Source organism: Vulpes vulpes, chromosome 3 (assembly GCF_048418805.1).
Source record: "Vulpes vulpes isolate BD-2025 chromosome 3, VulVul3, whole genome shotgun sequence".
Taxonomy (NCBI): domain Eukaryota; kingdom Metazoa; phylum Chordata; class Mammalia; order Carnivora; family Canidae; genus Vulpes; species Vulpes vulpes.
The window spans coordinates 4613634-4635274 of NC_132782.1; the positions used below are offsets into that span (position 1 = coordinate 4613634).

At 40.8% G+C, this 21641-nt stretch overlaps 1 protein-coding gene across 3 annotated transcripts in view; it reads right to left on the minus strand.

The window, feature by feature from the left end:
- The window catches only part of ACVR1 (activin A receptor type 1), a 125171-nt gene that overhangs the window by 10683 nt on the left and 92847 nt on the right, over positions 1 to 21641 (minus strand). For all 3 annotated transcript variants that reach the window (XM_072751565.1, XM_072751564.1, XM_025994234.2), the window contains 3 exons: positions 19489 to 19635; positions 13069 to 13344; positions 8594 to 8791 (listed from right to left, as the gene is read on the minus strand). In XM_072751565.1, coding sequence (XP_072607666.1) covers positions 8594 to 8791; positions 13069 to 13344; positions 19489 to 19635 — 621 coding nt within the window. The remainder of the gene's footprint in view (positions 1 to 8593; positions 8792 to 13068; positions 13345 to 19488; positions 19636 to 21641) is intronic.

Below are 21641 nucleotides of genomic sequence, written 5' to 3' on the forward strand. Positions count from 1 at the left end.
AGTAGTAAAACTGTTACTATTTTTAGATGACAAACTACTATACGTAGAAAGTCCTAGACTCCACCAAAAAATTATTAGAACGAATGAATTCAGTACAATGATAAGACACAGAATTAATGCACAGAAATGTGTTGTATTTCTCTGTACTAATAATGAAGTAACAGAAATTAAGAAAACAATCCCATTTACAGTTACACCAAAATGAATAAAATACCTAGGAATAAACTTCCCCAAGGAGGTAATAGACTTGTACTCTGAGAACTATAAAGCACTGCAGAAAGGAATTGAAGATGGCACAAACAAATGAAAAGATCTATCATAACCGGAAGGATACTGTGAAAATGTCCACACTATCAAAGCAATCTACAGATTCAATACAATCTTCATCAAAATAACAATGGCATTTTTCACAGAACCAGAATACATAATCCTAAAATTCATGTTGAGCCACAGAAGACTCTGAAGAGCCAAAGCAATCTTGAGAAAGAAGAAGCTGGAGTTATCACAATCCCAGATTAAGACCTACTACAAAGCTATAATAATCAAAACAGTATGATATCAGAGTAAAAACAGACACATAGATAAATGAAACAGAATAGAGAGCCAGAAAGAAACACACATACTTATATGATTATTAATCAAAAACAGAGGCAGCAAAACTATACCATGGGAAAAAGACTTCAATAAATGGTGCTGGGAAAACTGGGCCACTTTCTCACACCACAGACAAAAATAAATGCAAAACAAACTCAAGACCTAAATGTGAGACCTGAAACCACAGAACCTCCTAGAAGGTAACACTGGTAGTAATCTCCTGGACATCAGCCATAACAACACATTTTTCTAGATATGTCATTAGGCACTAAAAACAAAAGGAAAATGAACCTTTGGGACTAGTCCAAAATAAAAAGTTTTGCACAGTGAAGGAAACCACAAGAAAATGAAAAGGGAATCCAGTGAATGGGAGAACATATTTGCAAATTTTATGCCCAATAAGGAGTTAATACCCAAAACATAAAGAATTTAGGTAACTCAACACCAAAAAATAAAAACAATCTAACTAAAAATGGGCAGAAGACATGAATAGACATTTTTCCATAGATGACATATAAATAGCCAACAGACACATGACAGGATGCTCAACATCACTAATCATCAGGGAAATGCAAATCAAAACCACAATGAGGTATCACCTGATACATGTCAGAATGGCTAATATCAAAAAGACAAGAAATAACAGGTGCTGGTGAAGATGTAGAGCAAAACCCTCACACACTATTGGTAGGAATGTAAATTGGTACAACCACTGTGGAAAACAGAATGGATGTTCCTCAAGAAAAGTTAAAAGAGAAATGCCATCCAATACAGTGATTCCACTACTGGGTATTTACCCAAAGACAATGAAAATACTAATTCAAAAAGATATATGCACACGTATAGTTATTTCAGCATTATTTACAGTAGTCAAGATACTGAAGCAGTCCACATGCCCATCAACAGATGAATGAATAAAGATAATGTGTGTGTTACACACACATGCACATGCATACTATGTACACATGCAATGGACTATCACCTGGCCATAAAAATGAAAGAGACTTCACCATTTGCAACAACATGGATGGACGAAGAGGGTATCATGCTAAGTGAAATAAGTCAGAGAAAGAGAAATACCATGTGAATTTACTTACTATGGAATCTTAAAAACAAAAACAAAAACAAATGAACAAAAAGAAATGGATGAGAGGGAAGGGGCAGCTGGGGAGATGGGCAAAATGGGTGAAGAAGAGGTATAAACTTCCAATTATGGAATGAGTAAGTCAGGGGAATGAAAGGTACGGCACAGGGAATATGGTCAGTGGTATTGTAATAGTGTTGTATGGTGACGGTCACTACAACTGTGTGGGCACAGCATAATGTAGAGACTTCTCAAATCACTATGTTGTACATCTGAAACTAATGTAACATGGTGTGTCAACTAGGCCTCGATAAACTAAGTTGGAAAAAACCCAAGTTAAAGAAAACATTAATAATGGTGCTAGTACCACTTGGATATGGAAAAAATCACGAAGGTACTATGTGTATAAATGAATTTAGTCTCAGCAGAAAGAATGCCTTTCTGTGAACTCTGTTCTTCAAAATTCAAAAAGGTATATCCGATATTTGTGTATTTCACTTAACATTCGTAACAGGAAGACTTTAAACATTTTTGTGCCATGGCCCACATCAGACATTACTGATAGATAAATGGATGCAGCTGCTCATGGCAGAGGTGACAACAGTGCAGGAAGTTCTGGTCCCCCTGGGTCCTGTCTCACTGCTGGAGGTTTCAGAGAACAGGTATCTCAGTCACTTCTATAATCTAACACAACAGACTTACCCCAGGCAAGTACTCCTTTCTGACATAGGAAGGGAATTGGAAGCACAGCTCTATTCCCTGCTAGGTGGGATACATGTGTAGCATGTCCTCATCCCTCCACTCCTACTGCAATGCATATGGAACCATGCACCTCACTCAAGCCAAGACTGACTCTATTCTCAGAGATCTGTGTTAAAATTATAAACATAATTTCTATTATTGAGATTCTCATTAACGTAACATAGCAAATGGTTTATATATTATTATGTAGTCAGGCCCCACTAAAAAAAAAAAAAAAAAATACATTAATACCACAGTTGTCAGAGGGAAGGACAAAAAGCCTAGGAGAGATACACAGCCATCCTCTGAACTGAGCTCTGAACAATAGGTCTCGGGTCTGACATAGTGCCAACACCTGGAGAGAGAGGTTCCACTAGAGTTTGAAACAGCTGACAGCTACATGGGTCTCATATGGGAGGAAGAAGGTCTTGCTCACTGAATGCTGGGCTGTTACAAAGTTTAAGGCCCTGGGATCCCTGGGTGGCGCAGCGGTTTAGCGCCTGCCTTTGGCCCAGGGCGCGATCCTGGAGACCCGGGATCGAATCCCACGTCGGGCTCTCGGTGCATGGAGCCTGCTTCTCCCTCTGCCTGTGTCTCTGCCTCTCTCTCTTTCTCTCTGTGTGACTATCATAAATAAATAAAATTTAAAAAAAAAAAAAGTTAAAAAAAAAAAAAAAGTTAAAAAAAAAAAAAAAAAAAAAACAAAGTTTAAGGCCCTAATACTTGGGGATCCCTGGGTGGCGCAGTGGTTTGGCGCCTGCCTTTGGCCCAGGGCACGATCCTGGAGACCCGGGATCGAATCCCATGTCGGGCTCCTGGTGCATGGAGCCTGCTTCTCCCTCTGCCTATGTCTCTGCCTCCCTCTCTGCCTCTCTCTCTCTCTCTGTGTGACTATCATAAATTAAAAAAAAAAAAAAAAACCCTAATACTTGAACAGCACCCAATAATGGTCAGCCAGATTCAGGTTATTTTGTCATGAAGTCAGTTGACTACCCTCCTCTAGTCTGGATCTCTAAATTCTGGAAATCAGTAGGAAAATACCCTTCTTTCCCCCTCCACCTCCATATTCCTGTCCCCAGCCACTTAACTAAAGGCAAAACAAAACAAAACAAAACAAACAAAACAAAAAACACCTGAAAGAAATTAATGAATATGAAAGAAAATTTCCCTAATGTGATGACTCTTCCCTTTGTTCAAACCTTAATATAATACACACTAGTGACATAAAATCATGAAATGGTGGATATTAAGTTGCTCCAGGAAATAAAAGTTGTCAGGTTTCCATACACAAGGCCATTGTGCTTAGGAATGGAAGTGCATGCAGTTCCCTGGTAAGCCCAAGGATTACTTAGAAGAAGTTTATGTTTGACACACATCCTTTGGAAAACCTACTCTAACAAATATTTCCTAGTCCTCACCCCATAAAAAATGCAGCTAAGCCAGCAAGGATTTTTCTATGATTATGTTTTAACACTGGAAACCATCACAAAATAAGCAAAGCTAGAAACAGCGAAACAAGAGTGTGTCCACCCAGTCCTCCGGTGGGAAGTGAAGAGGGAAACAAATGTTAGTATCTGAGTGAAGGATCAGCATAAGGAGAGGTGAAGGAAGGCCAACTGAGAAGCACACGAGCGGCCTCCAGCACTCATTGCCAATGAACAGTAAATACCCGTGGCTCTGTTACTGAACACTTACTACACGCCAGTCACACGAGGTACCCAACACACGCTATCTCACTTCATCATCAGAACTCTAAAGTAAAATACTATTACCACCAATATTTTTTTAATGATGGAATTGATGGAAGTGATCAAATCAGGGAGTACGATCACAGAGCCTGAGACGTGAAGGAGTACACTGTACTGCCTGGAAGGGCCCATGAGCAGCAGCACACAGCTGCACAGAGGGCTAATTCACATCAGCTTCTGTGCACAGTGCTCCGGCCCCGAGGAAAGCCACAGCAAGGACGGAGAAAAACATGTTCCAACAAGGTATTTTTTTAGCAACCAAACATAACAAAGGAACAATATCTACCCTAACTTCTAAATGTATTTGCCTATACAATCTGAGTATGCTGCCTTTTTCAAAATTTCTAGAGTACTGATGATAGTGAAGTGTACCTGTCACATAAATGACAAACTGACACTAAGTTGCAATGAAACATAGGTAGACTGTGAGCTTCATGAAGGTGAACAGGGCTCATGCTGCTCAGGTGATGCTATATAGGTCCAATATGCGCTGGTTTTTAAATCCATGGGCAGATGACCACAGTCTGAGAACAACACAACTATAGTTTCTGCATATAGAGATCCTAACACGGTAGAACACTGACAGCTGAGGCTCCAGAGAAAGGACTTCTATCCTGGTGAGGGGACATACTATGGGAGACGCTTAGGAGGGGCGACTAGAGGTCTTCTATCAGACCAAGGCTAAACACCGCGAGTCCACCCATGTAAGTTCTCTCCTCACACCACAATGAAGTCAGGTAACCAGAGAAACCAGACACAAATACATCCACAGAACTATCAAAAGAGGAAAAGAATACTGCCAGAGAAGTAGCAAAAATCTAGAAAGAAAGGCCAGGGACTAGATACAAGACTCTTAAGAAATGAACCCCTCTTAAGCTTGCAGGAGGGAACGTCACCTAAAGCAAATCATCGGAAACAAATCATGGTATCCTGTTTGGACAGACTGTCAGCATCCTGGAGGCAGCTGATCTCCCCACCTGGTAGGACTCACTGATGCCATTTCAATGTGAAATCTCAAGAGTATGGTCCCTGACCCGAGAGGAGTGTGGCAATCACCTGCGGCCCCGTTAGAAAGGGAGGTTCTCCATTCTGACCTCCTAAATCAGAAATTCTGGGGCAGCGGGCCCAGCATTTTGTGTTTCTGGACTAATCTGACATATACTCAGGTGAAGAACTATTGATCCAGACAAACCTCTTCCTTTGGTTGACACAGAATTCACACAGGGAAGGTGAGAAAACCATTTTCCTTCTCACTGATTCTATATTCAGTGTCAACCTAAACCTAAGAAGTAAATTCCAGAAGACACTACTGAGAAGTTTTCAGATGTGCAAATGGACTTAATTCTCATTTCCTGTACAGAAACAGCATGAAGTTCATTATTAGCAAATAAATGTTCCATTCCAATGAAAATACTAAATGCAACATATTTTTATACTCATGGTTCATTTGAGGATCATATTGCTCCAGAACTATCTGGTCATCAATTTTTATCATGGACTCAGAAACTCAAAGGACGCATAATTATAATGACCTTCCTAAGATAAGATATTCATATATTTAAATGAGGTACATTTTATATGCAATAATTTCAAAAATATATATTCTTTTAATGACAGTTCCTAAAGCTGGTAAGAAAGGGAAATAGGTACATCACACCCTGGGGTGAGCAGGATATTGTAAATTAGTACAACTCTTATGAAAAGCAATTTGGCAATATGTGTCAAGCCATAAAAACCTCCACACTCTTTGACCCATCAGGTCTACTTGTTTTCAGATTAAGAATGAATTCCCCCAATGAAAAAGTTATGTGAACAAAGGTACCTACTACAGGCCCCAAATGGAAGAGATGGGATGTCTGAAATATGAGGATGGCTAATAAAAACATCATGTGACTACGTAAAATAAAAACAGACTATGTAACGTTAAAAGACACACTTGAAAGTAGAAGATGATACAGAAGAGTATCTCTACTGTGATTACAACTGAGGCAAAAACATATGCAGGGGTGCACCCAGGAGAAGTGGGAAGGCTTGTGGAAGTTAGAACATAAGGGCAAAATTTCTCTTCTCTCTACTCATTTCTGTTTTGGTGTAGTGATGACTGAAATATTAATAATAACCCTGAAGGGTTCAAACCTATTCTGAGTCCAGATAAAGTGATTTCCATCTGTGCGCGTGCGAATGCCTGTGACCATTCATGCAAGGAGGAGGACCACGGGAGAAGGGAAAAATATCAAATTAGTCACTGCCAAGGGACAGTAACTGACTTAAAATGAGACACAACATACCCTTACCTCCCACTAAAACTCAAACCACACCACAGAAGAGAAGTTCAACCCACAGAATTTTAGGAACCACAGCCACCTCAATGATGACGTAACAGGAAGTCAATCAACCAATCAAACAGCCAAAAGTAGTCTCTCTTCCTCTACTCTTTATGATTTTTTTCGGCGAAATAACATTAAACATGGGACAGACAGATGATACAAACTACCATTTGTTGAGCTCAATTTTAAACTGAGGACTCTAATTTCAAATGGACTCCTCTATTAAGTGCAACTGATCTTTCAGAGCCACTTGGGTTTATGCCTGTGACACAGTGAATGTGCCTGCAACACGAATTCTTACAAAGCCCAAATCCCACGTTTGTGCCAAGCTCGGCTTTCATCATGCAGGCTTGCTTGGAGCTGCTCCAGCACAGCCGCCACTGGACTGCTACCATCCTGGCCTTGGGGTATTAGTTTCCTCTTCATTTGGGGCAAGTTCCGTGTTGCATGGTTCATTATGACGCCAATCCTCCTCTAAATTGTTTGTTAAAATGAACAAATTAAAATCAGATTTTCAGTTCCAAGATGCTCAAGGATTATTGGGGAGGGGGTGAGCAAATGGAAGCCGATGTGCAATTCCAGGCAAAGTTCAGAACTTCATAAATCAGCAAAACAATCTCCCTGTTGCAGATAATTCTCAAGGCACTTGATGGCACAAAGTGCTAGTCAGTAAGCTCCCAATGATTGAGAAACAATTACCAAGAAAATGTTCATGACTCTATCAGAAGAAGGAAAAGAAAAAGAAAATTAAAAGAACGGTCAGGTACCAACACATGTATGTTTACATTTAATCTAAAACATTGCTTTTAACAAACTCTCTAAGGGTATGGGAGCCAGATGCACTCTGCTGTCAGAGAAAAAGAAAGGGAAAACAACATGAGCTACCACGAAGGCATGCCAATTTGAATTACTGCACATGAAAGCTATGGTAAATTACCCACTTTCCTCAAAGAACTTCCTATTCTCTGGCTATGTTGTTCAGGAAAATTATGATTGCCCCAAGAATCTCAATCCTTGAGAACTCACACATTATTTCTTTCATACTTCAAGTCCAGGATTCCAACGAGTCCTAGGAGTGGAAAATATCTTTTGAAAATAATATATTCATCTAAATATATGGCATTTTCTTATTTTTCTGGAGCAATTTCAGACATGTCCTCTGAAAGACTTCCGGTTGAGAAGACAGAAGTTTATTTAGGTGATGGGAGAGGGTCTGCTGTAACATCCACTTTGTGGCTAGATGCGGGCATGTTCAATTTAAAACAACAGTATCCTCAATGCTTTCACAATACAGTGTGCTTCCAGTAAAGTTCAACAGTGTGTTTGTAGCTGACGTGGATATATGAAAGTCAAGAGTAAGTAAGAGTTTACCGTAGGGGTCACAGGTTAACAATGACTGACCTATGCTGCTCTAACTGCTAAGATAACACCATTTCATAAAACTTGCTTATAAGAGGACCCGCATTAGCCTATCCCGGGCTTCCCGAATTTAAACTTGACTAATTCAGAAGGTACAGCCTGCTTCTTACAAAGAGGTGAATTCTGAGTGGGCAACCTGATTCTTTTCTCAATAACCTAAATTTAAGAAGTAAAAATATCTAAAATAGCAAAATTCACCCTTAGATTTACTTGAGCATTCTTCTCATCTTAAATCTCACTTGTGAGAAGAACAAAGGAGGAGCGAGGGTGGGAGGAAGGGCAGGAGAGGAAGATGAAGAAAGGAGGGAACGAAATATGGACCAATCAAAAGAAAAGCCAAAGAATAACTAGTCTTTTCCAAAAATACCCTTTTCTTTTAAAGTGTTTATTGGGGGCTTATACTCAAGCACCAGGGAGGCGGCGCCAGGAGCAGATGTCCCAGCCCAAAATATTCTTCTTTTTCAACCATCATTTCCTCTTGTGTAGCTAAAATATAATGCCATTACATTCCACCTACTAGCCATAAATCAAATATAGATGCTGATAGCTTGATGTATGATTCAAGGAATAAGTATGATTCATGGAACAATGTAGATTTAAATATTTCCTTTGCCCTTTTAAAGACAGCAGAATCAGGAGGACTCGGAGAGGGACATTACTACGTTAGATCAGATACTTACCGTTGCTCACCATACGTCTGGCCACTTCCCACAAGACAAGACCAAAGGCCCAAATATCAACTCTCTTGTAAGAATCGAAACAGTCCACCTGGATGGTTTCATCTAGAACTTCAGGAGCCATGTAGCGTTTGGTGCCCACACGGGGGTTGTTCCCCACATCGAGCTGATTGGTACTCTGGGAATGCATGACTGCCAGGCCTACAGGGAAGAAGACAACAGGGTGGGTCAGTTCACTTGCTTTCTCACAGAGGGTTACTGAAGAATGTCTACACTGACCCCAGTCAGAGGCGCCCTCTTGTGGTATTCGTGGTCACTGTGCCACTGCCCCCAAGTCATTGGTCTCTTGTAGGGGTGACGTCTGTGACAACAGCAAAAAGATCTAATGCCAGAAACATTCTGACGCCATCAGGTGAACACATGAGCCTCTGAAACAATAAGATCTGGATGCATAATAAGCCAAGGCACCAAACTGGTATGAGGCCAGCATTTCAAGTCCACAGGAAAATAGACTCACAGCAGGACCCCCAAGGGTCTCCTTGAGAAGTGAAGCTCTCACGGTCTACCACAGCTCCCAACAGCGCACAAACTCAAATTCCTCACGCCGCGAGGCCTGGAATTTGAGGTAATACACCACTACTTCGGGGGCAGACTGCCACAGGCACCGCTCCAATCCCTTCAGGACGAGCTGCGCACCTGAGAAACCAACTCTGACCAGACCCACAGGCCTTTCTCTGCAGTCAGGCGGGCGGACAGCATTAAACGAGATTCAAAGCACAACTCTCATGCTAAACAGCTCTGAAGCACTTTCTGAAACCATGACTCATATCAGAATTCCTCAGAGAGACCTGGCATTCCTCGCAGACCGGGAGGGTTAGGCAGATAGACGCGTGATTCATTTGAGAATGAAATTACTTTGTGATGTATATGCTGACCAACTCAAAACGATTCCGTTAACACTCAGAATAATGAAAAGCGCCAAAGTGGAACAAGCAGCCTCTGTAAACCTTTGCAACCCAATGATCCTTTGAGGCTCCCTCAAGCCTTCTACGGAGAATGCTTCTCCTCCTGCTCCGTGGCTTTAAATGTGTGGGAAGATGACTCCTTATTATGCCAGGGAGATGGCACATGGAATCACACCCTTAATAATTAGCAGCGAAATCAGCAACTGAATTCACTGAATCAGTCTGGTTCCTCTTTCCCTGATTTTTATCATCAACTCCAAGATTCTATGGCCACTGTGAACATCTCCTGAAACACATACACCTCTCTACCCTTTCCAGAACCAAAGAAGTCAAAAATAACAGAATATGAAAAGGTGCAGCTTAAATAGATCATGGCAATACTAGCTGTGGTGGTTTAAAAATATGTCCACAAGTTCTTTGAAACTTCTCCCTTCAGGAGGTGAAGCTCAATTCCCCTTGACTTGAGTGTGGGCTGAACTATCAAACAGAACACGGCAGATCTTCAAAATTAGGACACCAACGGCATCATGGCTTCCTCTCCGTTCTCTCAGTTCTCTTGTGTTATGAGGACACTCATGCAGCCCCATGGAGAGGTCCCCCTGACAAAGAACCGAAGCCTCCTGCCAATAACCATGTGAGTGGAGCCATCCCTGACGAAGCCCTCAGACACTTGGAGCCCTAATCGACAGCTTGACTGTAACCCCCACAAGATCCTGAGCCAGAACCAGAGAGCTAAGTCATTCCAAGACTGCTGACCCTCAGATGACTACGTGAGATAACAAACTTGTGTTATTTTAAGCTGCTAAGTTTTAGGAACAATGTGTCACCCAGTAATAGATAATTATCCCACTATCTAAAGACACAAAACATCCAAATGCAATGTATAAACCTTGGCTGAGTTCTTGTTTGAGAAAACTAGAAAAATATGAAAATGGACGTCCAACAATATTAAAGAATTATCAATGATTTTAGGTGAGAGAAACTGTGATTATGCAGGAGATACATTTTGAAGTATTTAGGAGTAACATGGTGTGATGTCTGCAACTTGTTTCAAATGTATGAGCAAAGACAGATGCACAGCTACATATAGATGAAGCAAATATGGCAAAATTTTAACAACTGTTGAATCTAGGTGTTGTGAATATGAATGATCATTATGCTTAGTATTCTTTAAGCCTTTCCGTATGTTTGATTTTTTTTATAATAAACAGAAAAATAAATAGAATACTGGTATTTTTGCAGTATCAATAACAGAACATGATTTCTGGGATGCCTGGATGGCTCAGTGGTTTGGCACCTGCCTTTGGCCCAGGGTGTGATGCTGGAGTAGTGGGATCAAGTTCCATGTTGGGCTCCCCGCAGGGAGCCTCCTTTTCTGTGTCTTTGCCTCTCTCTCTCTCTCATGAATAAATAAAATCTTTAAAAATAAATAAATAAATAGAACATGATTTCTAATGAGTGATCGTTAATTTCTGGGTGTGAAGTGAAAAATTACACACAAATGATGCTCTTATAGGAGCTGTCTTCTATACCAAGGAACCACTCCCTGAATAATAACACCTTAACAAAGATTTTTGTACAAATCCATGTATCTAATTGGAAGGCTACAGGCTAAAAGAAAGATAAATGAATAAATAATTAGTTGGACTTAATGAAAAACACCTCTGACTCCCTATCAAGTGCCGTAACCAAATTTAACAGCTTCCTAATTTTCCATCTCCCCTAGACCACTAGACTATAACAACAGCTACCATCTGAATGTGTATTATTTGCCAAGCAAGTATAATAATTTCTGAATTTTGTAAGAACCATGTGAGGTACATAATAATTGATTTTTTAGTAACATGAACAATACTTCAACACAGCGTTACAAACATTTGAAACAATACAGAAGTACAGTGCACAGTGTGAAACGCTAAAGTGTTCCTTGCTTAGCTCCCCATCCTTACAACAAGTTATAAGCAGTGTTGCACTTTAGGAAGGTAAATAGATAAAATATCTACATAGATATATGGGGAAGATAAAGGGGAAAGCCAGGATTCAAATCCAAATCACCCTGCTCCACAGCCATGGCATGGCCATAAAAGTCCCCTAACCACAACTAAAACTGCCCACGAAGAGCTTTGGAGCCATACCCTTTCAATGCCATCCCAAATATTTCTCTTCTTACACTTGCAAAACAGTGTAAAAATAATACTCAGCATGAATGCAAAGACTTTAAGGAAATTCAAAAGAAATAAATTTTCCTGACATGTAAACTCTTTTGTGTTTAAAATAAGAATTGAATTTTATCATTTATATGAAAGAGCTAATACTGTCCAAACCTTTATCAGCCTAACAATAACTACAATGATATGAATATAATATAAACCATTTTTTAATCAAATTGAGTGAGGACTCTCAATAGTCCACTGAAATGAATAACCAATATTACAATTCAGTTCTCATTAGCATAATTATTCAGCCAATACCCAAGTTGAATATGGTTTTATATACAATGTCACTATAAATGAAAAGAATCTTATTTATAATGCAATTAAAGTTACACTGAGCATTACCCTAACACCGCAGGAATGAGATATCTCAACAGGGGAAATTATAAATTGGTTTAGGAATTATTTTCCTCTTTCTTGACTGATAATTTTACCATGATTACAGAAAAACAACTTTAGAAACCATTTTTAAGATGAACTCATTCCATAGGTTACTTTTTTTAAAGATTTTATTTACTTATTTGAGAGAGAGAGTGAACAGGAGGTAGAAGGAGAGAGAATTTGAAGCAGACTCCACACTGCATGCAGAGCCTGATGCAGGGCTTGACCTCACAAGCCTGAGCTCATGACCTAAGCTGAAACCAAGAGTCAGACACTTAACTGCCCAACCTGCCCAGGAGACCCTCATTCCATAAGTTATTTAACTGTGTACCTATTCTGTGTAAAGGTTTGTGAAACCAGAATGCTACAGACTATTGGTTGCCTCTAAGGGTGAGGCTGGTCAGGAACTGACTAAATGAGCAGTTCACTTGGGAGTGACTTTCCAAGGTAATGTGAAGGTCTGAATTTCGACTGAGATTTAGATTTTATAGCATTTGTCAAAACTGTGAGAACGTATTACTTAGATTCGTTCATTTCTCGTGAAACTGAAATTTCACCTGGAGAGAGAGAAGTAAACAAATAATAGACTCATTCCAGTGAGTGACACAATATACAGATGCTGAAGTCTTTAGAAGAGCTCTCTTGTCTGCAGTTTACTTGGGAACATATCAATGATTAAAGATGGACGAATGAGTGGAAATGGATGGGTATGTGACAGAGCTTAAGAACAGTAAACTGTTGATGGAAGAATCTAGGTAGTGGGTATCCAGCTATTCACTGGGAAGTTCTTTCAATTTGCCTGCATGCTTGAAATTCTTCACAAGATGTTCGGGGAGGGGGCATAGATGTAACCTAGCTAAACAATAGAATCCAACAAAAGTTAAAAACTAAATAAAAAAATATTTTTTAAAAAATTTACCCAAATCTGCTATGCAACACTGTCCATTCTTCTTAACCAGGATGTTTTTGCTCTTTAAATCTCGATGAGCAATGGCTGGCTTTCCTTGGGTCCCAAATATCTCTATGTGCAAATGTGCAAGACCACTAGCTATGGACAGCACTATTCGCAGGCAGCTAACAGTATCCAGAGTAGTAAGCTGAAGATAGTCGTACAACGATCCCATTTCATGATAATGTGTGATTAACCACAACTGGGTACTGGAGTGTCTTGATGTCATGTCTGAAGCAATAAAACCTGGAGAGAGCAAGAACAAAAGGAGCAGACATGTAAGAATTTCACGTTATAACTTATAGTATACAGAAATAGTGACCCACACAATAGATACCACTTATAACAAAAAACAATCAAACTAACCAACTACCATGAAAGGAGGTTTACAGAGGTGTCAACAGAAAAACATAATACTATTAATACGACCATAAAAGGTACTGCCAATGAATAGGAAAGTTCCATATTCATTTTCATTATAAATAATCCTTTTAAAAAGAGTTTACTTTGCATTACAATTTGGATAGGAATAATACCTTTGTGTTCATCCATAATAATAGTATCAAACTCTTTATCATGCTCATATTCCAAGCACAGATTATTCATCAACCACTCAAAAAGAATAAAAAAACAGAATCTAAACACCTATGTTCTAGTATTGACTCTGCCTGTGATTTGCTGTGTAATCCTGGGCAAGCATTTAGGTTCTCTGGATTATCTGTGCTCAAATGTAAGATAAAGGATAAGTTTTATTAAATGACTGACTACTCATCAAATAAAAAAGAAGCCAAATACAGTAAGAATCTGCGATGCTCTTTGTCATCACACAGGAAAACCAAGGGGATAGCATCTGTCGGCTAGAACAAAAGACAGATATAGGAAGGGAAAATTATAGTATTAACGTAATGAATATAATGAAAAGTACTGTTAGATCCGCAAAAGGCAGCGGGAGTCCAGAACAGGGAATCCTAATGATTCAGACTAGATGTTACAACAGGTTTCCATTGAGAAGTGATAAAACTGAAGCAGTCTTGCAAAGAAGTGAGACTTGACAGATGCCAGTAAAGAGGTAGGAAGAGATTTTTCTAGACATTCTAAGGGGACCCTAGAGCAAGCTGAATGAATTCTAGAACTTCCTAACCTACAAAATAAATTATGATGTGTGTGCTTGCCTTTCCTGCCATAGGTGTGCTCTCCACACGCTTGCTTGCACATTCACTCTCCATTTGTATGTATATAAATACACACACACACACACACACACACACACGCACACACCCACACACCCTAATGGGCACACAGGCGGTGACTTCTGGTCTTTATAAATAAAAGAATATTTTTTTAAGCCAGATGTGGCTTGGACAGGATTAAAGGACTTCTGTAAAAAAAAAAAAATACAGAAATATGCGGAACATGCCTCACGCTTGCACAGAGCCGGATACACAATTTATGCCACTTTCACACATATTTTCTCCTAGGATTTTTCTCAATACACCAGTAACACAGATCTCATTATACTCAGTTTATAAATAATAAAATTGCTGCTAAGAGATGTCAAATTACATATCTATTAAGTTGTTGCTGACCTCAAGTTTGGTGCCAGCTACCTGGGCACACCATACCTTGTACAGGAAATTCTGGGAACAAAGAAAGGTCCCCTATTTGATCATCATCATCATCAACAATAGAAGCAGCTAGTAATTACTGGGACTAACACGGTGCCAGGCAGAGTTCTGCACACTCCGCATGTAATTGTCCAACACTCACACTGGAAGGAGGCAGAGGACATTGCTGGCACAAAGGCTAGTAATGGTCCCCAACAGTCTGCTCTAGCACCCATACTCTTACCCACTATGACAGACTGCCCCCAAACAAGCTGACTTCTGGGAGAAAGACAATTTGACACTGAATCTACTGCACATCTGTAAAGTGAACAAAGTGATGTTTCCGCACTTTGATCCCCTACCTCTCTCTCCTTGCCCTCTGCGCCCCTTCCCCTGGGCAGTCTCCATCTCTCACTCCTTCCCTCTCTCCAGTCTGTCTCTGTGGCCCCGCAGCGATTTCTCCTGGAGCCCTTCACTGGCCACAATATGAATAATCAAACTGTGTATTTAGATACTTACTGTTACTAAAGAAAATGTTTCTGCTTTATTATTTTAAACCAAAGGATATTAATCATTAATGACTTTCAAAAATAAATATCCTAAAGTAGAAGTACCACTCGAAAGGAATCAAATTACTGTTGTGTATTTAATGTCACCTCTACTGATTTCTCTGCCCAAGGGAGAGCAGCCTCTGATTAAATAAATAGATAAATAAATAACAAATAAATATTTATTCTCTCACCTTCCCTAAGCCTCTTAAGTCTCAGAGAAGGATTTTTGTCTGTCCCATTAATTATGCTCTAGACCTTCCAGAAAAAGGACTTTTAAAAAGGCAGGATTTTTTTTTTAACTGTTTATCTCCCAAGCATGAATTACAGAACTACATTTGTTTCAAAATGCTAGAGCATTTTTATGAAATTTCTGCATTTTCAGTCAAAGCACTGTACTGGTAGTGAACGCTGAACAGGTCCTTAGAAGCTGGGATGCTGGCATGGCCACTGGACGTGTTCATAATGGGGAGGGAAGGTGATTAGAGCAAAAGCCTCTTATTTAACAGCCAAGGTCATCCTCCCAGTCTCCTCAGGAAAGAAAACAAACCCCAAAATCTTAAGCGAGGTCATCAGTGGCCCTTGCAAACCTCTTCCAGCGAACCTTCTCCTCCAGGAACCAGGCAGCTACAGCAGCTGAGGACTGAGGCCACCTCACAGTGGGGCACGGGGGTCTGACCCCAGGGACCCACATGAGCTCTCCCATTGCCCAGCTGGGTGATCTCACACAAATCCTATGAAAGGTCCACCTTGGCTTCCTCGTTTGTAAGATAAGGATAACGTCATGAGCAATCTCAAAGGGGTACTTTGAGAACAGAAGAGTAATTATAGGTACAGTGCTTCCCACCATGCCCAACCCAGGAAGTATCAAGAATAGCCGACTACTATTACATTCAGAAGAGCTCAGGGTTCAATTAAAACCACAACAATTCTGCAACATCATATCTTCTGTGGGTAACTTCCTTTACTTCCACATGGTCTCAAGAAAGTCTGATTAAACGGTTAGGCATTACCTCTGAAGAGCCCGGGGCAGTTCTAGAGATGGAAGGCGGTAATGGCTGCATGATGTGAATGCACATGTGTCACTGCACTGTCCACTTAACATGATTAAACACTAAACTTTGTATCTTACTGTAATTTTTTAAAAAGAGCCTAAGATGAGACTTTGGAATAAAATTCTCACACTAACTCAACTCCCTTGGTCTTAGTAATGAGGACAAGAATACTCCAAAACATGTAACTTTGGCCCAGAGTCACAGAGTGGGCCTGTTCGAGGCGCTGAGAGTAGAAACCAATTTCTCAAATCCCCCGACCACTCTTCCTGCCACCACACAGCACAGCCACCCATTACCCCCTTGTCTGCTGAATTCTATACCAGAGCAGAAGGAAGAGTCAAAAGCCAACCTAGTCCCTGGAAAGATATTGCTGCAAAGGAGATAAAGAGTGAGTGTGCAGAGTTTTGTATGTATGCGTGTGTGACTGATTCATTCTGAGGGGCCAGCGTTAGCAATTCTCAATGGTGGGAGGGACATCATCATCCAACACTCGATACAATATGCTCCTTTGATAGAAAAGGAAAAGATCACAGAAAATCTTGAGGTCTCTATGTCCAGAAAACTGGTAAAGCAAGGAAAGGACTTTAACCAAATTTAGCCCCCCCCCCAAAAAAAAGTGGTGCATTTCTATAAGCTTTCTTAAAGTTAAAAGAACTACACAGTAAAATCAGTCCATATAGCTCTAAATATGATGACGGTGGAAAGACCTCATGAATACAGAATTTCCCTGGATCACCAAGTAATAAGAAATGAACAATGTTTTGCTCTATGTGGTCACACTAAAGGAACCTCACCTCTCACATGAATCATATCGCAAAGGTGACTTTCAAATTTCTCTTATGATTACATCCAGTTTAACAGATACGTACTAAGCACCTAGCATGTGCAGGGTACTGTCCTTAGCACGTGAGAGCAAAACCAATGGAAGTGATCCTTGTTCTTGGCATACAAGGGAATGATATCACAATTCATTTAACTCAAGGGCACTGATAAAGTGACTATTTGTATAGCCCGGCAATATCTAGCCCATTTTGTTCAATGAACCTGTGAGGCCATAAGAGGGGTGCCTGAACATGCCCTTCTATTCATGTACTCAGACCCCGCATACTTCTTAACAGTATGTGCACCTGCCCAGTAAGAGTAATTCCACTGCCTAGGGACGCCTGGGTGGCTCAGTGGTTGAGCGTCTGCCTTCAGCTCAGGACGTGATCCCGAGGTCCTGGGATCAAGTCCCGCATCAGGCTCCCCATAGAGAGCCTGCTTCTCCCTCTCCTATGTCTCTGCCTCTCTCTGTGTCTCTCATGAATAAATAAATAAATAAAATCTTTTTTTTTTTTTTTAAAGAGTAATTCCACTGTCTAAAGAGTACTCCTGATACATCACGGCTTCTAACACACCTGACACTCTATCCGTTACTCCCCTCTCTGTTCCAGTGTCAGAGGCAAAAGTGGGACATTTAAGGATAATTTTGACTGTGGATGAATCTTTACCTCATCCTCTTATTACAGAATCACAGACCCAATTCCACTAGCTAACCACAACACACAGTACAGAACTGTGGTTAAGAGACACACTGCCCAGTAGGATTCTCAGCTCTGCGATTTAACCTGATGGGTGATGCTAACCTCCCCGCCCTGGTTACCTCATCATTTAAAACTAGAAAAATAAGAGTACCTACCCACTTATGATTGTCGGGAAGCCAAAATGAGAAAATGCACATGAAGCACTTAAAGCAGCACTCGCTGCACAATAACGAGTCATCGTTGTTACACATGTGCATCTAACTGTGACACACGGTAGTGTGTGATCAGAGTTACAGCACAGCTGCAAAGTAGGGAGTGCAGAAAAGCACAGGTAAACACACTGGGAGAGACTAGACAGGAACTGTGTCATTTTGACAGAAGGAAGAGTGGTTGGAGTATAGGGTGTGGATCATGGGTGATCAAGACTGTGAACAAAGGCACAGACACTGGAATGCTCACAGCGATCCCAAGTAATGGCAAATATCAGAAGTGGCTGCCATCTAGGGATATTTGTAGAGAAAGTCTGAGCCTCCTTGGGACCCCAACATATAAGGAGTCTGGAATGCCAGACCCAGAAGACACAAATGTGACAAGCAATGGAGGAGTCATCAAAGATACTTTGAGGCGTACCCAGCTACCCAATGAAAGATAACTCAGTGTAGCAAGATGGGCTGGAAATGGGAGACCAACAGCAATGATATGAGTAAGGGGGGCTGGGTGACAGCTGGGGCCCCACAGTAAGGCAAGGGGAAAAGACAACAGCAGAAACACACAAGTCTAAGATGGAACACACCGCCACACTGTTAAGGCAAAACTTGAGACAACTGTCAAAGCGTTCCTGGTAGACAACCTGACTCGGGTTTCATACTAAATTGGCAATAATGGAATCGAAATAAGTCATGGCCAGGGCCTTCTGATAAGCCAAATCTCATCCAATAGCCATGAAGAGGCCAGCACTATCCTAGGGAGTCAATTTCTCTATAAACTTTATATCCCCTATTTAAAAAGCACTCTGAGCAGCACTCAGCATACATGTATTGGTATAAACACACTGAGAGAAACTTTCCAAAAACAGAGAAGTCAAGGAATATTCTCATCCCTTATACCTCCTTAGCAGTATTTCGATGGGCTCTTCACATATTTCACAAATGGTTCTAAGCTTTAGTTTCCAAATTAAAATGGATGCTAAATCCCTCTGTAAATCTGGGCTTTAAAAACCATGCCTAGTTTGAGGGAACGTGCATTTAATTACGATGTCCCTGGGAGCTGTGAATCTCTAGGAAATCGTCCAAAGAGCTTTCTTAGTTTGATTCAATAAATATTCAAAAAGGGTGCGGTAAGTAGAACAACGGATGAAGCCTTGAAGTGAACAATATGGGGTAAATTTTTGTTGCTTAAATAACAACCTACAGAATAAGAATTAGCAATAATGATTTCATTTTCATCATCCAGAGAATCTTCAAACTTAGCTTCTTTGCAGATTTAAACAAGAAATTAGTGTTAAAAGAAAATTAAACATGATATATAAGCGCTGATGATTCCTATTATCGCTTTTCAGGGGGAGACTTGCAGATTCACATACACCAAATCTGAGAGGGCAAAGGTGGGCAATTATTTCTTTCTAGATAAAATTAATGAGGGGGATTATCTTTGTACTTACCTAAAATATTTTCATGCCTCAGCATCACAGTGTTGTACAATTCTGTTTCCCTGAACCACGACTTCTCATCCCGGGAGGAGAAGATCTTCACAGCAACGTTCTCCCCTTGCCAGCTGCCCCTCCACACCTCACCATACCTGCCTTTCCCTGGGGGAAGCAACACAGAGGTGACATGGAACGGCAGGACAGGAGACATAGCCAGGACATTTCTGGCCTGCAGCTCTTCCTCCCCACCCCCCCCATTGTTTACTCAGGGGAAAAAACTTAATCTGGGGATCTAAATATCACAGCTTTTCACCTGTGAAGACATACAGAAAGGTGTGGAACCTGCCCCTCCCAACCACCCACTGTCATAACAAATCCAACACCCCCAGTATCTACACTGTACAATTAGCTGCTAATTACAAGGCTTACAGTTAAATTCTTCTATCAAAGGGCATGAGACATATGATTTTTAAAAGGACATAAAAGTTAGTAAAACGAAGAAAATAATACAGAGTATTAGGTTGTAATGTGCTGAAAGCCAAAAGAAAAAAGGAAAGAAAAAGCACACATGGCTACATTGAATAGCTTACTGGATCCCTTCCCTTCGCACAAGATCAAAGCGGACATTTTCTTGGGGAGTCCAAATTTGTGAATTTACATATGCATTTATGTTTTTCATAAGGGAGACTATTAGGTTTGAGATCTGCATTCTAAAGAATCCCCCAAAATACACACAAATCCAAGTACACACACACACACACACACACACACACACACAAAACAGTGCTGTGGAGGAGACCGACAGGCAGCCACTACCTTCCCTAAAGGATTTCTGGGCAGAGGATATATTTCAAAAGAGGATTTGCAGAGTCTTAAGACATAATCCCAGCACAGTTCTGATTCCTGACATTGGTCATGGGAATTTGCTTGTTAGACAGCCCCTGTGATACCAGAAGTGGGCCACACTGAAAGGGCCGCTTGGAGAAAGCATTTCCCAAAACGTGACTCTGGTTTGTGACCTGGCTCTTTGGGGCGCAAGCCCCGTCCTGCAGCAGCAACACAACTCTCAGCCTGTCAACGACATGCTCCCTCTTCCATTCTTCTCCTTAATTACAGGTAGGGGTGATCAGGGAAGCTGGGGGGAGGAGGAGGTAATTACCATGAGACCGTGAGGATCAACTCGGGGGGTATAATCAGGGTAAAGACACACTTAGCACCTAGAGAAGGATGCAGCGGGAGACAGACCTTGCAGGGCAGCAAGGCTTTCTACCAGGCAAGGGCTGCTGGGAGTCACGGCTCGTAACAAGCAGCTGCAGCACCACCTGCGCACACAGGAATACAGCTCTTTGCTGAAAAACGAAGCCACGAGAACCCAAGAACCCAAACATGGAGAAAGAAAGCATGCTTATCCAGGGGGTTATGTCCTGACATAGGATGAAAACGACACAATCAACACTCCCTCGTGATAAACGAGGTCCTTGTGAAATACCAATGACTAATCCAAAAGGATGGTAAATGTGGCCAGTAAGTCATCTTTGTGGGCTGCCGTCAGGTCACAAAAATGGTATTTAGAGCAGGACTCATTTTAATACAGTCACAGCAATTGCCCAGCATTTGGAGTTCAAGACGAAGGCTAGTGCTAAGGTACTACAAAACAGGCTGCTAAAAAACAGTATGCTGATCTTTTCCTGCCTTTGGTGAAATTCTTTATTTGCCATTTGTCCTCATAGTCTTATTGGGAAGGAGAGAAAAAATATCCCAGAGAATTGTATACATTACTATAAAGTTGCCTTAAATCCTTTTTTTTTAAAAAAAAGAAAAAAAAAAGAAAGAAAACAGAGATGGATGTCAGGATAAGTAGACATTTAAAATAGAAACCTACTTCAGTGGCTTTCAAATGCTTTTAAGTTGTCAAATGCTTTTTAGAAATGCAACCTTATTCAAAAGTTCCTAAAAACAGAAGCAGAACTGCCCAAAAGTACAGGCCATGGAGCCCCCCACAGGAATCGCTAAGGTATCTGAAATTTGGGGGGTTCACAAATCACTATCTGGTAACAACTGATCTAGTCCAACTTCCCATTTTGAACCCAAAATGGCAACATACTATCCAAGCAGTTCTTCACATACATTTTTATTCAAGGCTGCATGCGTGAACACTAACTTTATAA